Source organism: Haemorhous mexicanus, chromosome 23, assembly GCF_027477595.1.
Source record: "Haemorhous mexicanus isolate bHaeMex1 chromosome 23, bHaeMex1.pri, whole genome shotgun sequence".
Classification (NCBI taxonomy): Eukaryota; Metazoa; Chordata; class Aves; order Passeriformes; family Fringillidae; genus Haemorhous; species Haemorhous mexicanus.
Window position 1 is genome coordinate 6,737,715 of NC_082363.1, and position 13,748 is coordinate 6,751,462.

At 52.6% G+C, this 13,748-nt stretch overlaps 1 protein-coding gene across 1 annotated transcript; it reads left to right on the top strand.

Annotated features, from left to right (window-relative positions):
- Positions 1-4,057: 4,057 nt before the first annotated feature.
- Positions 4,058-12,701, top strand: TNFRSF18 (TNF receptor superfamily member 18). The gene is made up of 6 exons (XM_059866675.1): positions 4,058-4,437; positions 5,957-6,091; positions 7,374-7,461; positions 8,094-8,182; positions 9,044-9,184; positions 10,647-12,701. Exons 1-6 carry the CDS (start codon positions 4,290-4,292, stop codon positions 10,799-10,801), a joined length of 756 nt encoding a protein of 251 aa, XP_059722658.1. The 5' UTR covers positions 4,058-4,289; the 3' UTR covers positions 10,802-12,701.
- The last annotated feature ends 1,047 nt before the right edge of the window (positions 12,702-13,748 follow it).

The window sequence follows — 13,748 nt, forward strand, 5'->3', positions numbered from 1 at the left end:
TTCTGAGGGGAATAAATCCAATTTTTCCTTGGATAATAATCACAAGCCTGAGGGGAAAATAATCCCATTTTTCACTGGATAATAATTGTAATCCTGAGGGGAAAAAAATCCTAGTTTTCCCTGGATAATAATTGTATTTCTGAGGGGAAAAACATCCCATTTTTCTTTGGAAAAGAATGACAAATAATCACATTCCTGAGAAGAAAAAATCCCATTTTTTCCTGGATAATACTCACATTCCTTAAGAAAAAAAAAAAAAATCACTTTTTTTCCTGGAAAATAATTGCATTCCTGAGGGGAAAAAAATCCCATTTTTCCTTGGATAATAATCACAAGCCTGAGGGGAAAAAATTCTCATTTTCCCTGGAAAATAATCACATTCCTGATGGGAAAAAAATCCTATTTTTCCCTGGATAATAATTGTATTTCTGTGGGGAAAAAATTCCCATTTTTCCCTGGAAAATAATCATCTTGAGGGGAAAAAATTCCCATTTTTCCTGGAAAATAATCATCTTCTTGAGGGGAAAAAATTCCCATTTTTCCTGGAAAATAATCATCTTGAGGGGAAAAAATTCCCATTTTTCCTGGAAAATAATCATCTTGAGGGGAAAAAATTCCCATTTTTCCTGGAAAATAATCATCTTCTTGAGGGGAAAAAATTCCCATTTTTCCCCGGACAATAATTTTATTTTGAGGGGAAAAAATTCCCATTTTTCCTGGAAAATAATCATCTTCTTGAGGGAAAAAAATCCCATTTTTCCTGGAAAATAATCATCTTCTTGAGGGGAAAAAATTCCCATTTTTCCCCGGACAATAATTTTATTTTGAGGGGAAAATTTCCCACTTTCCCCAAGGCTCAGGGCAGCAATTCCCCGTTTCCCATCCCTTTCCATGGAATTCTCCTCAGGAATTCTCCTGCCCTTCCCTGGGTGCCTCCATGCCCTGACCAATGCCCTGTTTGAGCCTGGCCTAACGGGTTTTAAGCCCAGCCTAACGGGTTTTAAGCCTGGCCTAACGGGTTTTAAGCCCAGCCTAAGGGACTTTGATTCCCCCCAGGAAAATTTTCCCTCCAAAATTCCCGGAGACATCCACAGATTTCCCCACAACGTGGGAATGGAAATTCCCCCATGGGGGGTGAAAATCATTTCCAAGCTGGGCCCTGCTGGATTTAAGCCAGGCCTAAGAGCTCTGAAATTCTCCTGTGAGCGATTGTTTCAGGGCAGGATGAGCTCAGGGGTTTCTTTTCTCCCCTAATCAGCAAAAAATCAGCGCCAGGAAACCCAAACCGCGGCTGCCAGCGCTCTGACGTGAGGCCCAGCGCTGGTTTCCTTCTTTTTTTGGGGTGGTTTCCTTTTTTTGGGGTGGTTTCCTTTTTTTGGGGGTGGCTTTCTTTGTTTTGGGGTGGTTTTCTTTTTGTTTTGGGGTCGTTTCCTTTTTTTTTTTGTTTTGGGGTCGTTTCCTTTTATTTTCTCCCAAATTCTCTCATTAGAGGAGGCTCTGGGAGAAAGGGGAAGCGGGGGTGATGTGAGCCCTGGAGAATTCCCAGGAATTCTTGGGGTTGGCAAAGCTCTGTAGGGTCGGAGTGATCCTCACCCTGAGTGCCACACCCAGGAATTCCTTGGAAACCTCCAGGGATGGGAATTCCACCCTTTGCCCTGAGGAAATCCCAATCCCTGGCACAATTTGAGGTCGTTTCCCCTCATCCTATCCCAAAACCAGACCCCCATCTGGCTCCAACCCCAAATTCCTCCAAATCCCCCTGGGATTTTTGTGCCTCTGGACGAGGAGATTCCCATGGACAGAGCTCCAGAATCTGTGGATTTTCCCCCAAATCCCATCCTTGGGGGTTTGGGACCCCCAGGGTGTAGAAAAGGGATTCAGGCCGGGACATTTGTCCCTCTTCTCCATCCCCCTCTGGAATTTAGGGTTGGAATTTGCCCTGATCCCCAGAGAGGGGAATTTATTCCCAGGGGAAGGCAGGGCTGTGACCAGTGGGGTTTGGGGAAGGATTTTTGGGGGGTTTTGATGGATTTGGGGTTCCTGGGAATGTCACATTCCTTGGCATTTTCCTCATGGAAGCAAAAAAAAAGGGATTTTTCCCTAGGGGAAGGCAGGGCTGTGACCAGTGGGGTTTGGGGAAGGAATTTTGGGGGTTTTGATGGATTTGGGGTGAGGATTCCCCTCCAGCTTTCTGGGAACGTCAGATTTTTTGGGATTTTCCTCGTGGACTCCCCACTTTTGCAGCCCAGAGAGGGGGAATCTTCCCATGGAGTGTGTCGAGTGAGATTTTGGGAAGGATTTTTGGGGATTTTGATGGATTTGGGGTGAGGATTCCCCTCCAGCTTCCTGGGAATGCTCCGATTTTTTGGGATTTTCCTCGTGGCCTCCCCACTTTTGCAGCCCAGAGAGGGGGAATCTTCCCATGGAGTGTGTCGAGTGAGATTTTGGGAAGGATTTTTGGGGATTTTGATGGATTTGGGGTGAGGATTCCCCTCCAGCTTTCTGGGAACGTCAGATTTTTTAGGATTTTCCCCGTGGAGACCCCAGATTTGGAGCCCAAAGAGGAGGAACCTTTGTGAGGGAAGGATTTTTGTGGGGAGGGAAGCGAGCTGTGCGTGCAGCAGGGCGAGGGTGAGGGGAAATGTCAGCAGCCAGAGGTGGAGCTGCCGAGAAAAGCCCGCGGGCGAGGCTGGGAGATGATGGGGCCGATAAATCCGATCATCAATCCGATAAATCCGATAAATCCGAAAGGTCAGCGCGGCCCTGCTCCGACGTGAGCGGAAAGTTCCGTCACCTGACGGGGCCAGGTGCCTCAAAGGGCAAACCAGACAGAGAGCAGCAAAAAAATCCCCAAGGGGTTGAAAAATAAAGGGAGAAATAAAGAAAGAATTGGTGGGTGAGAAACCGGCTGGGAGGGGCAGGGGGTGGGGAAAGGGTGGGGTGGGAAAGGGAAAGGGTGGGGTGGGTTTTAGGGAAAGACTGGGAATGGATTTTAAAAAAAGGTTGGGATGGGTTTTAGGAAAAAGTTGGGGTGGGTTTTAGGGCAAGGTTGGGATGGGTTTAGGGAAAGGTTGGGATGGATTTTAGGAAGAGGTTGGGATGGGTTTAGGGAAAGGTTTGGATGGGTTTAGGGAAAGGTTGGGATGGGTTTAGGGAAAGGGTGGGATGGGTTTTAGGGAAAGGTTGGGATGGGTTTAGGGCAAGGTTGGGATGGGTTTAGGGAAAGGTTTGGGATGGGTTTTAGGAAAAGGTTGGGATGGGTTTAGGGAAAGGTGGGGATGGATTTTAGGAAAAGGTTGGGATGGGTTTAGGGAAAGGTTGGGATGGGTTTAGGGAAAGGTGGGGATGGATTTTAGGAAAAGGTTGGGATGGGTTTTAGGGAAAGGTTGGGATGGGTTTAGGGCAAGGTTGGGATGGGTTTAGGGAAAGGTTTGGGATGGGTTTTAGGAAAAGGTTGGGATGGGTTTTGGGATGGGTTTAGGGAAAGGTGGGGATGGATTTTAGGAAAAGGTTGGGATGGGTTTAGGGAAAGGTTGGGATGGGTTTAGGGAAAGGTGGGGATGGATTTTAGGAAAAGGTTGGGATGGGTTTTAGGGAAAGGTTGGGATGGGTTTTAGGGCAAGGCTGGGATGGATTTTAGGGCAAGGTTGGGATGGTTTTAGGAAAAAGTTGGGATGGGTTTAGGGAAAGGTTGGGATGGGTTTTAGGGAAAGGTTGGGATGGATTTTAGGAAAAGGTTGGGATGGGTTTAGGGCAAGGTTGGGATGAGTTTAGGGCAAGGTTTGGATGGGTTTTAGGGAAAGGTTGGGATGGGTTTAGGGCAAGGTTGGGATGGGTTTAGGGAAAGGTTGGGATGGGTTTAGGGAAAGGTTGGGATGGGTTTTAGGAAAAGGTTGGGATGGATTTAGCGCAAGGTTCTCCCCAGAAGGTGGCTGGGATGGATTTTAGGGAAAAGGATGATTGGGATGGTTTTTAGGGAAAGCTGGGATGGATTTTCGGGATGGACGGACAGAATTCCCAGGGAATTCCTGGCCTCCTCAGCCCACCCCTTCCCAACCCCACAACCCAAACATCACCCCCTTTAACCCTCCATGACCCCAACCCCCATTTTTTTGGGAGGGGCCGCCCCTTTCCCTGCCCCCACCTCTGCTGCCTGAGCCCAAACCTTCTCCCCGCCCCCAAGGAGCGCAGGAAGAGCTCGGCCACAAAAACCCCGGCGCCTCCTCCGCGGCGCCGACAGGGACCGGCTGGCACTGCCCGGTGGCACTGCCCGGTGGCACTGCCAGGACATGGCCAGGGCCCGGGCGTGGCTGCTGCTGGCGCTGCTGGCCGGGCACTGGGCAGGGCCGGGCCGGGCCGGGCCGTGCCAGGACGGGGAGCTCAGGGCGGTCTGGGGAGATGGCACCAAGTGCTGCCCCAGGTGCACCTGGAAGGCAGGTGAGACTGGGGGCACGGGGAATCGTGGGGAAATCGGGTGTAAAGCATGTGTAAATGGGGGGAATTGTGTGTAAATCGTGTGTAAATGGGGGTTGTTGTGTGTAAATCGGGTGTAAGTGGGGGGAATTGTGTGTAAATCGTGTGTAAATGGGGGGAATTGTGTGTAAATCGTGTGTAAGTGGGGGGAATTGTGTGTAAATCGTGTGTAAATCGTGTGTAAATGGGGGCTGTTGTGTGTAAATCGTGTGTAAATGGGGGTTGTTGTGGGTAAGTTGTGTGTAGATGAGGGAATTGTGTGTAAATTGTGTGTAAATTGTGAGTAAATGGGGCTTGTTGTGTGTAAATTGTGTGTAAATGGGGGTTGTTTTGTGTAAATTGTATGTAAATTGAGGGAATTGTGTGTAAATGGGGGGAATTGTGTGTAAATTGGGTGTAAATGGGGCGAATTGTGTGTAAATCGTGTGTAAGTGGGGGTTGTTGTGTGTAAATTGTGTGTAAATGGGGGAATTGTGTGTAAATTGTGTGTAAATTGTGAGTAAATGGGGGTAGTGGTGTGTAAGTTGTGGGTAAATGTGTGTAATTGTATGTAATGTGTGTAAATGGTGTGTAATTGTATGTAATGTGTGTAATTGTATGTAATGTGTTTAAATGGTGTGTAACTGGTGTGTCACTGGTGTGTCACTGGTGTGTAACTGGTGTGTAACTGGTGTGTAACGGGGTGTGCTCTGTGTGTAACTGGTGTGTAACTGGATGTGCTCTGTGTGTAACTGGTGTGTAACTGGTGTGTAACTGGATGTGCTCTGTGTGTAACTGGTGTGTAACGGGGTGTGTAACGGGGTGTGCTCTGTGTGTAACTGGTGTGTAACTGGTGTGTAACGGGGTGTGCTCTGTGTGTAACTGGTGTGTAACTGGTGTGTAACGGGGTGTGCTCTGTGTGTAACTGGTGTGTAACTGGTGTGTAACTGGTGTGTAACGGGGTGTGCTCTGTGTGTAACTGGTGTGTAACTGGTGTGTTACTGGGTGTGCTCTGTGTGTAACTGGTGTGTAACTGGTGTGTAACTGGTGTGTAACTGGATGTGCTCTGTGTGTAACTGGTGTGTAACTGGTGTGTAACTGGTGTGTAACTGGATGTGCTCTGTGTGTAACTGGTGTGTTACTGGGTGTGCTCTGTGTGTAACTGGTGTGTAACTGGTGTGTAACTGGGCGTGCTCTGTGTGTCACTGGTGTGTAACTGGTGTGTAACTGGTGTGTAACTGGTGTGTAACGGGGTGTGCTCTGTGTGTCACTGGTGTGTCACTGGTGTGTAACTGGTGTGTCACTGGTGTGTAACTGGGCGTGCTCTGTGTGTCACTGTCTCTCTTTCCCTGGGAACATGAGGGACAGTTTGGGGATCCCTTTTCCCAGGAAAAGTCCCTTTCCCTGAGGGGGGAGGGTGCTCCAGACCCTCCCCCGCGTCTGGGAGCTCCTCGGGAGCGGGAATGGGTCGGGAATAGCGGCGTTAACCCCTTCCCTGCCGCAGCAAACCCCGCGCCCTGCGCGGCGGCCAAGGACGACGACTGCAAATGTCCCCAGGGGCACGGCTGCTCCGGGGAGCCCTGCCAGTTCTGCAGGAAACTGCCCCAGTGCCCGCCGGGCTGGGAGCTCAGCAGGATCGGTAATGGGATCGGGAATGGGGCAGGGAATGGGGCTGGGAATGGGGCTGGGAATGGGGCAGGGAATGGGGCAGGGAATGGGGCAGGGAATGGGGATGGGAATGGGGCTGGGCCCTGCCAGTTCTGCAGGAAACTGCCCCAGTGCCCGCCGGGCTGGGAGCTCAGCAGGATCGGTAATGGGATCGGGAATGGGGCTGGGAATGGGGCTGGGAATGGGGCTGGGAATGGGGCTGGGAATGGGGCTGGGAATGGGGATGGGAATGGGGATGGGAATGGGGCAGGGAATGGGGCTGGGAATGGGGCAGGGAATGGGGCTGGGAATGGGGCAGGGAATGGGGATGGGAATGGGACAGGCCCTGCCAGTTCTGCAGGAAACTGCCCCAGTGCCCGCCGGGCTGGGAGCTCAGCAGGATCGGTAATGGGATCGGGAATGGGGCTGGGAATGGGGCTGGGAATGGGGATGGGAATGGGGCTGGGAATGGGGCTGGGAATGGGGCTGGGAATGGGGCTGGGAATGGGGCTGGGAATGGGGATGGGAATGGGGCTGGGAATGGGGCTGGGAATGGGGCTGGGAATGGGGCTGGGAATGGGGATGGGAATGGGGCTGGGAATGGGGCTGGGAATGGGGCTGGGAATGGGGCTGGGAATGGGGATGGGAATGGGGCTGGGAATGGGGCAGGGAATGGGGCAGGGAATGGGACAGGCCCTGCCAGTTCTGCAGTAAACTGCCCCAGTGCCTGTCGGGCTGGGAGCTCAGCAGGATCGGTAATGGGATCGGGAATGGGGCTGGGAATGGGGCAGGGAATGGGGCTGGGAATGGGGCAGGGAATGGGGATGGGAATGGGGCAGGGAATGGGGCTGGGAATGGGAATGGGGCAGGGAATGGGGATGGGAATGGGGCTGGGAATGGGGATGGGAATGGGGCTGGGAATGGGGCTGGGAATGGGACAGGCCCTGCCAGTTCTGCAGTAAACTGCCCCAGTGCCCGCCGGGCTGGGAGCTCAGCAGGATTGGTAATGGGATCGGGAATGGGGCTGGGAATGGGACAGGGAATGGGGCAGGGAATGGGGCTGGGAATGGGGCTGGGAATGGGGATGGGAATGGGGCTGGGAATGGGGCTGGGAATGGGGCTGGGAATGGGGATGGGAATGGGGATGGGACGGGAATGGGGCAGGGAACAGGATCAGGGCAGGGAATGGGGCAGGGAAGGGGAGCAGCCCTGGCTGTGCTCCAGCGGCTGTCCCGGGTTTGGGATCTCAGCCTTTCCCTTCCCTTTCCCTGCAGGAAGTGTGAATTTCCGCTTTGAGTGCAAACCCTGCGAGAACGGCACCTACTCCAGCAGCAGGAACAGCTGGTGCCGCAACTGGACTGAGTATGGGGCAGCCAATAATCAATAATCACCAATCAGTAATCCCTAATCATTGCTAGGAATTCCTTTTCCTTCTTTGAAAACAGAAATTAAGAATAAGAATAAGAATGAGAATAAGAATAAGAATAAGAATAAGAATAAGAATAAGAATAAGAATAAGAATAAGAATGGACTGAGTATGGGTTTATTGATATTCCCTTTATTTAGGAAAAAAATAGACTGGGTTTTTTTTTCCCTGCTTTGAAATCAGGGAATAAAATTAAGAAGAATATAATAGCAATAATAATAATAATAATACCAATTCATATTGAAATATCAATGGAGATATTCAATACTAATATTTCAATTAGAAAATCAAATAGCATCCAAGATGGTGATCATACGATTAATTGATGAATTTTTTAATTAAGCAAGGTCTTGCATTTCTCTTCTTAGTCTCAAGGCAGAGCTTAAGCCAAACTCCCAGTTTAAAGTCAAGAAAAATTAATCCCAAAAGGGAAATCCATGGAAAAACCAACGGGCAGAAACACCCCGGGTGGGGAGGAGCCCAAAGCTGCCCCAGGAGGGGCAGAGCCCGGGAGGGAGGGAGGGAGGGAATGGGGAATATCGGGGATGCGAACTCCGTCCTTCCCCAGCTGCGGGAGCAGCGGCTTCGTCACTCTGCGGGAGGGGAACAGCACCCACAACTCCGTGTGCAGCCTGCCCGTGCGAGCGCTGGAGCCAGGTACCCCGGCGGGCACCCCCTGCTCCCCGAAATCCTCCTGGCACCCTGCCCTGCTCCCCGAAATCCTCCTGGCACCCTGCCCTGCTCCCCGAAATCCTGCTGGCACCCTGCCCTGCTCCCCGAAATCCTCCTGGCACCCTGCCCTGCTCCCCGAAATCCTCCTGGCACCCTGCCCTGCTCCCCAAAATCCTCCTGGCACCCTGCCCTGCTCCCCAAAATCCTCCTGGGACCCTGCCCTGCTCCCCGAAATCCTCCTGGCACCCTGCCCTGCTCCCCGAAATCCTCCTGGCACCCTGCCCTGCTCCCTGAGACTCGGCTCCTGCCTCCTCCTCGGACTGGGACAATGCCCTGCTCCCCGAAATCCTCCTGGCACCCTGCCCTGCTCCCCGAAATCCTGCTGGCACCCTGCCCTGCTCCCCGAAATCCTCCTGGCACCCTGCCCTGCTCCCTGAGACACGGCTCCTGCCTCCTCCTCGGCCTTCTCCGTTTCTGTTCTTCCTCTTCCTTCTCCTCTTCCCTTTCCTATTTCCTCTTCTCTTCCCTCTTGTTTCCTTCTCTTTCCCTTCCCCCTTTCCCTTCCTCATCCCTTTCCCTCTTCCCTCTCTTTCTCCTCCTTTTCCTCCTCCTCCTTCTCCTTTTTTAATTTCCTTCCCTGCTCCCTTTCTTCTCCTTTCCCCTTTCCCCTTCCCCTTCCCCAATTTCCATCCCATCCCACAACTCCCTCACCTCAGCTCCTCTCCCACCTCCCCTTTCCCACCAACCCCCAAATCCATCCCTAAACTCCCTGGGAAGTTCTCCCTCCCCTGGGACAAAGCCCAGCCCCAGCAGGCGTTAATTTTTAATTAACGGCGTTAATTGCAGCCCGGGCTGCGCTGGAATTCCCCTCCAGCACCATCCTGGCCATCCTGGTGGCCGTGGCCGTGTTCGTGCTCGTGCTGCTCACCTTCCTGCTGCACCTGTGCATCTGGAGCCTCCGCAGGGAGCCCAAACTCCTGCCCGGGGGTGAGGGAGCGGGGATAAAACCGGGATTGGGGGAAACTGGGAATGGGGGATAAAACACCTGGGAATGGGGGATAAAACACCTGGGAGTGGGGGATAAAACACCTGGGAATGGGGGGAAAACTGGGAATGGGGGAAAAAACCGGGATGGGGGGGAAACTGGGAATGGGGGAAAAAACACCTGGGAGTGGGGGATAAAACACCTGGGAATGGGGGATAAAACACCTGGGAATGGGGGGGAAAACACCTGGGAATGGGGGAAAAAACACCTGGGAATGGGGGATAAAACCTGGGAATGGGGGAAAAAACACCTGGGATTGGGGGATAAAACACCTGGGAATGGGGGATAAAAACTGGGATTGGGGGATTAAACACCTGGGAATGGGGGATAAAACACCTGGGAATGGGGGATAAAACACCTGGGAATGGGAGGATAAAAACTGGGATTGGGGGGGAAAAACACCTGGGAATGGGGGATAAAAACTGGGAATGAGGGAAAAAACTGGAATGGGGAATAAAACACCTGGGAATGGGGGATAAAACACCTGGGAATGGGGGGATAAAACTGGGAATGTGGGGGAAAAACACCTGAGAATGGGGGAAAAAACACCTGGGAATGGGGGGGATAAAACCTGGGAATGGGGGGGATAAAACACCTAGGAATGGGGGATAAAACCTGGGAATGGGGGATAAAACTGGGATTGGGGGATAAAACACCTGGGAATGGGGGATAAAACTGGGAATGGGGGATAAAACTGGGAATGGGTGGGATGAAATCTGGGAATGGGGGATAAAAACTGGGATTGGGTGGGATGAAATCTGGGGATGGGTGGGATGAGAACTGGGATTGGATGGGGTAAAATCTGGATGGGATAAAAGGATGGAATCAGTGGGATGAATCCGGATTTCCTCTGGGATTTGGGGCAGGTTCCCAGAATCATCTCCAGGATCATCCAGGAATCACCTGGATCATCCAGGGCAACCTTCCTGGCACGGGGCAGGGTGTGATGGGATTTTGGGATGGAATTCCTGGAATGGGTTTCTCCGAGAGGCTCTGGCTGCCCCTGGATCCCTGGAATTGTCCTTGGAGCGCCCTGGGACAGCGGGAAATGTCCCTGCCCATGGATGGAGCGACACTGGGTCATCCCAAGATCCCATCCCATTCCAAAATCCCATCCCATCCCAAAATCCCATCCCATCCCAAGATCCCATCCCATCCCAAAATCCCATCCCATCATCCCCTGACCCCTCAAACCGGAGAAGGGGCTGGGCAGCCTTGCCGGGGGTTCCTGGCATTCCCGCCGGGTTTTCCAGCCGGGTTTTCCAGCCGGGTTTTCCAGCCGGGTTTTCCAGCCGGGTTTTCCAGCCGGGTTTTCCAGCCGGGTTTTCCCGCCGGGTTTTCCAGCCGGGTTTTCCCGCCGGGTTTTCCAGCCGGGTTTTCCAGCCGGGTTTTCCCTGTTCCCAGACTCGGGCCCGACCTTCCTGCGGCTGCCGCCGCCGCAGCGCCCGGCGCAGGGGGAGGAATCCTACAGCATCCAATTCCCGGAGGAGGAGCACGGCGACAAGAGCGAGGAGAAGCTTTCCGTGCTGTCCCTCAAGGTCTACAGCGAGCTCCGCTGAGGGGTCCGAGGAGGGACCCGCGCCGGGAGCCCGGGAACGCGGGGCTGGGCCGGGCCGGGCCGGGCTGGGCTCCCCCAACACCCACCAGCAGCAGAGGGTGGGGACCGAGGGCGCTTCTCCCTGGGAAAAGGAGCGGGGTCAGGGCGAGTTTGGATTCGGTTTTTCCTAAAAAAATGGAATTTAGGGATAAATCCTGCTGGGGTTGGTTCAGGAGGACAGGAGCGGGGATTTCCCAGGATATCTGATTTGCAGGAGTGGGAATGGTGGCCACATCATCTCCTGCTCTTCCTCCATCTCCTGCTCTTCCTCCATCTCCTGCTCTTCCTCCATCTCCTGCTCTTCCCCATCCCATCTCCTGCTCTTCCCCCATCCCATCTCCTGCTCTTCCCCCATCCCATCTCCTGCTCCTCCCCATCCCATCTCCTGCTCCTCCTCCATCCCATCTCCTGCTCTTCCCCATCCCATCTCCTGCTCCTCCCCCATCCCATCTCCTGCTCTTCCCCATCCCATCTCCTGCTCTTCCCCATCCCATCTCCTGCTCTTCCTCCATCCCATCTCCTGCTCTCCCCCATCTCCTGCTCTCCCCCATCCCATCTCCTGCTCTTCCCCATCCCATCTCCTGCTCTTCCCCATCCCATCTCCTGCTCCTCCCCATCCCATCTCCTGCTCCTCCCCCATCCCATCTCCTGCTCTTCCCCATCCCATCTCCTGCTCCTCCCCCATCCCATCTCCTGCTCTTCCCCATCCCATCTCCTGCTCTTCCCCATCCCATCTCCTGCTCCTCCCCATCCCATCTCCTGCTCTTCCTCCATCCCATCTCCTGCTCTTCCTCCATCCCATCTCCTGCTCTTCCCCATCCCATCTCCTGCTCTTCCCCCATCCCATCTCCTACTCTTCCCCCATCCCATCTCCTGCTCCTCCCCATCCCATCTCCTGCTCCTCCCCATCCCATCTCCTGCTCTTCCCCCATCCCATCTCCTGCTCTTCCCCATCCCATCTCCTGCTCTTCCTCCATCTCCTGCTCTCCCCCATCCCATCTCCTGCTCTTCCCCCACCTCCTGCTCTTCCCCCATCCCATCTCCTGCTCTTCCTCCATCCCATCTCCTGCTCTTCCCCATCCCATCTCCTGCTCTTCCCCATCCCATCTCCTGCTCTTCCCTCGGTTTTCCAGCCCTGCCCCTTGGGTCATTCCCAGCCCCATTCCAGCCTCTCCCGACCCCATTCCTGCTCCCACCCAAAGATTCCCTTGGGAAGCTCCTCCTGTGCCACCAGGGCTTTTCCTGTGCGGGTTCTTCCAAGGAAAATCAGGGAAAGAAGGGGAGTGGAGCTCATCCAGAGCTCTGGGAAAGCGGAGGGAATGGGAAAAGCCCCCTGGCAAACGCTCTCCGGTGGGATTTGGGGATCTCTGATCCCTGGGGGGCCCTTCCCTCTTGGGATATTCCAAGATTTTTGGTGTAATTCCAGCAGGTTTGGGAATTTTTTTGGGCTGGCCCCCTGGGGAGATGCCAGTGCCAACACCTGTATTGATAATTAGGGATAATCCGGATAATCCAGGATGAGTTTCTCATGGAAATTCCCAGGATTTCAGAGGAATTGCTCATGGATGATCCCTGGATTTTGGGCTGGGAGCTCTGGGAATGTTCCCCTGGAGAAGGATTGGGATGAGGGATGGAGGGACAGACACTGGGAATGGAAAAGGGAAGGGTGGGATCAGAAATCCGGGAAAATCCCTGGGAGATTCCAGAGGCTCCCAGGGAATTCCAGCAGGTTTCCCTGGATTTGGGGTCGGGGTCACAGCAGGGAATTCCTGCAGGAGCAGAGACCCCAAAAGCTGCTCTGGGAATTTCTGATTTCCCCAGGAAAATTTGGGAAATTCCAAAGAAAAATTCATTTGGACCAAGCTTTTCACTTTTGGGCTTTTTATTTGGTTTGGGTTTCCAGCCTCATTCCCAAAATGATCCTGAGGAATCCCAGCCTCCTTCTCCCCTCTGGAATTTATCCCAAACCTGGGGAGAACAGAGCCATCCTTGGGCTCACAGGAAAACCTGGAAAACGCTCTCAGGAAAGGAAAAAAAAAAAAGGGGGGAAAAAAAAATTCCCATTTTTGGGGAATCAAAATTCCTCCTCCAGGAGCAGAGATCCGGATCAGGGAATGGGAACAACATCCCAAAAAAAGCCACGGAATTCCATCCAAACCTGGCTTTGCTTCCCCTGTTCCCTTTTCCTGTGGCAGCAGAGGGAGCTCTGGAGAGGAGAATTCCAGAGGGGATTCAAGGCTGACCAAGATTCCCTGCAGAATTCCCTGCAGAATTCCCTGCAGAATTCCCTGCAGAATTCCCAGAGTTTGTGCCCCAGCTCCAGGCAGCGCTGCTTTTCTGGGAATCTGGGAATTGTTTCCCTTTTATCCCCCAAGGCCCCTGGAGCAGCCCAGAGCTGTCCCTGCAATCCATGGAAACGGAATTTTGCCAGGAATTCTGCTCAAGGGAATTTCAAAAAGTGCCTGAAATGCCTTAAATTAATACCAAAATTCAGAAATTATTCTAATAAATTGATTTTGTGTGGCTTTTCTCCACATTTCTGCCATGGAAAAAGGGACAAAAATCCCCCAGATGAATTCCAGCTGTGAAACTCCAGGAATTCTGAAATTCCTGAAAGCACCGAAAATAATACAAAAATTCATGAATTCTTCACATAAAAATGGGATTTTTGGGGCTTTTCTCCACATTTCTGCCATGGGAAAAGTGCCAAAAACCCCAAGAATGAATTCCAGCAGTGAAATTCCAGGAATTCTTCCTGGGATTATGTGCCCCACTGAAAATACTTAAAATAATAGGAAAATTCATGAATTCTTCTGATAAAAATGAGATTTTGGGGGGTTTTATTCATGTTTCTGCCATGAAAAAAGTGTCTGAAACCCCAAGAACGAATTCCAGCTGTGAAATTCCAG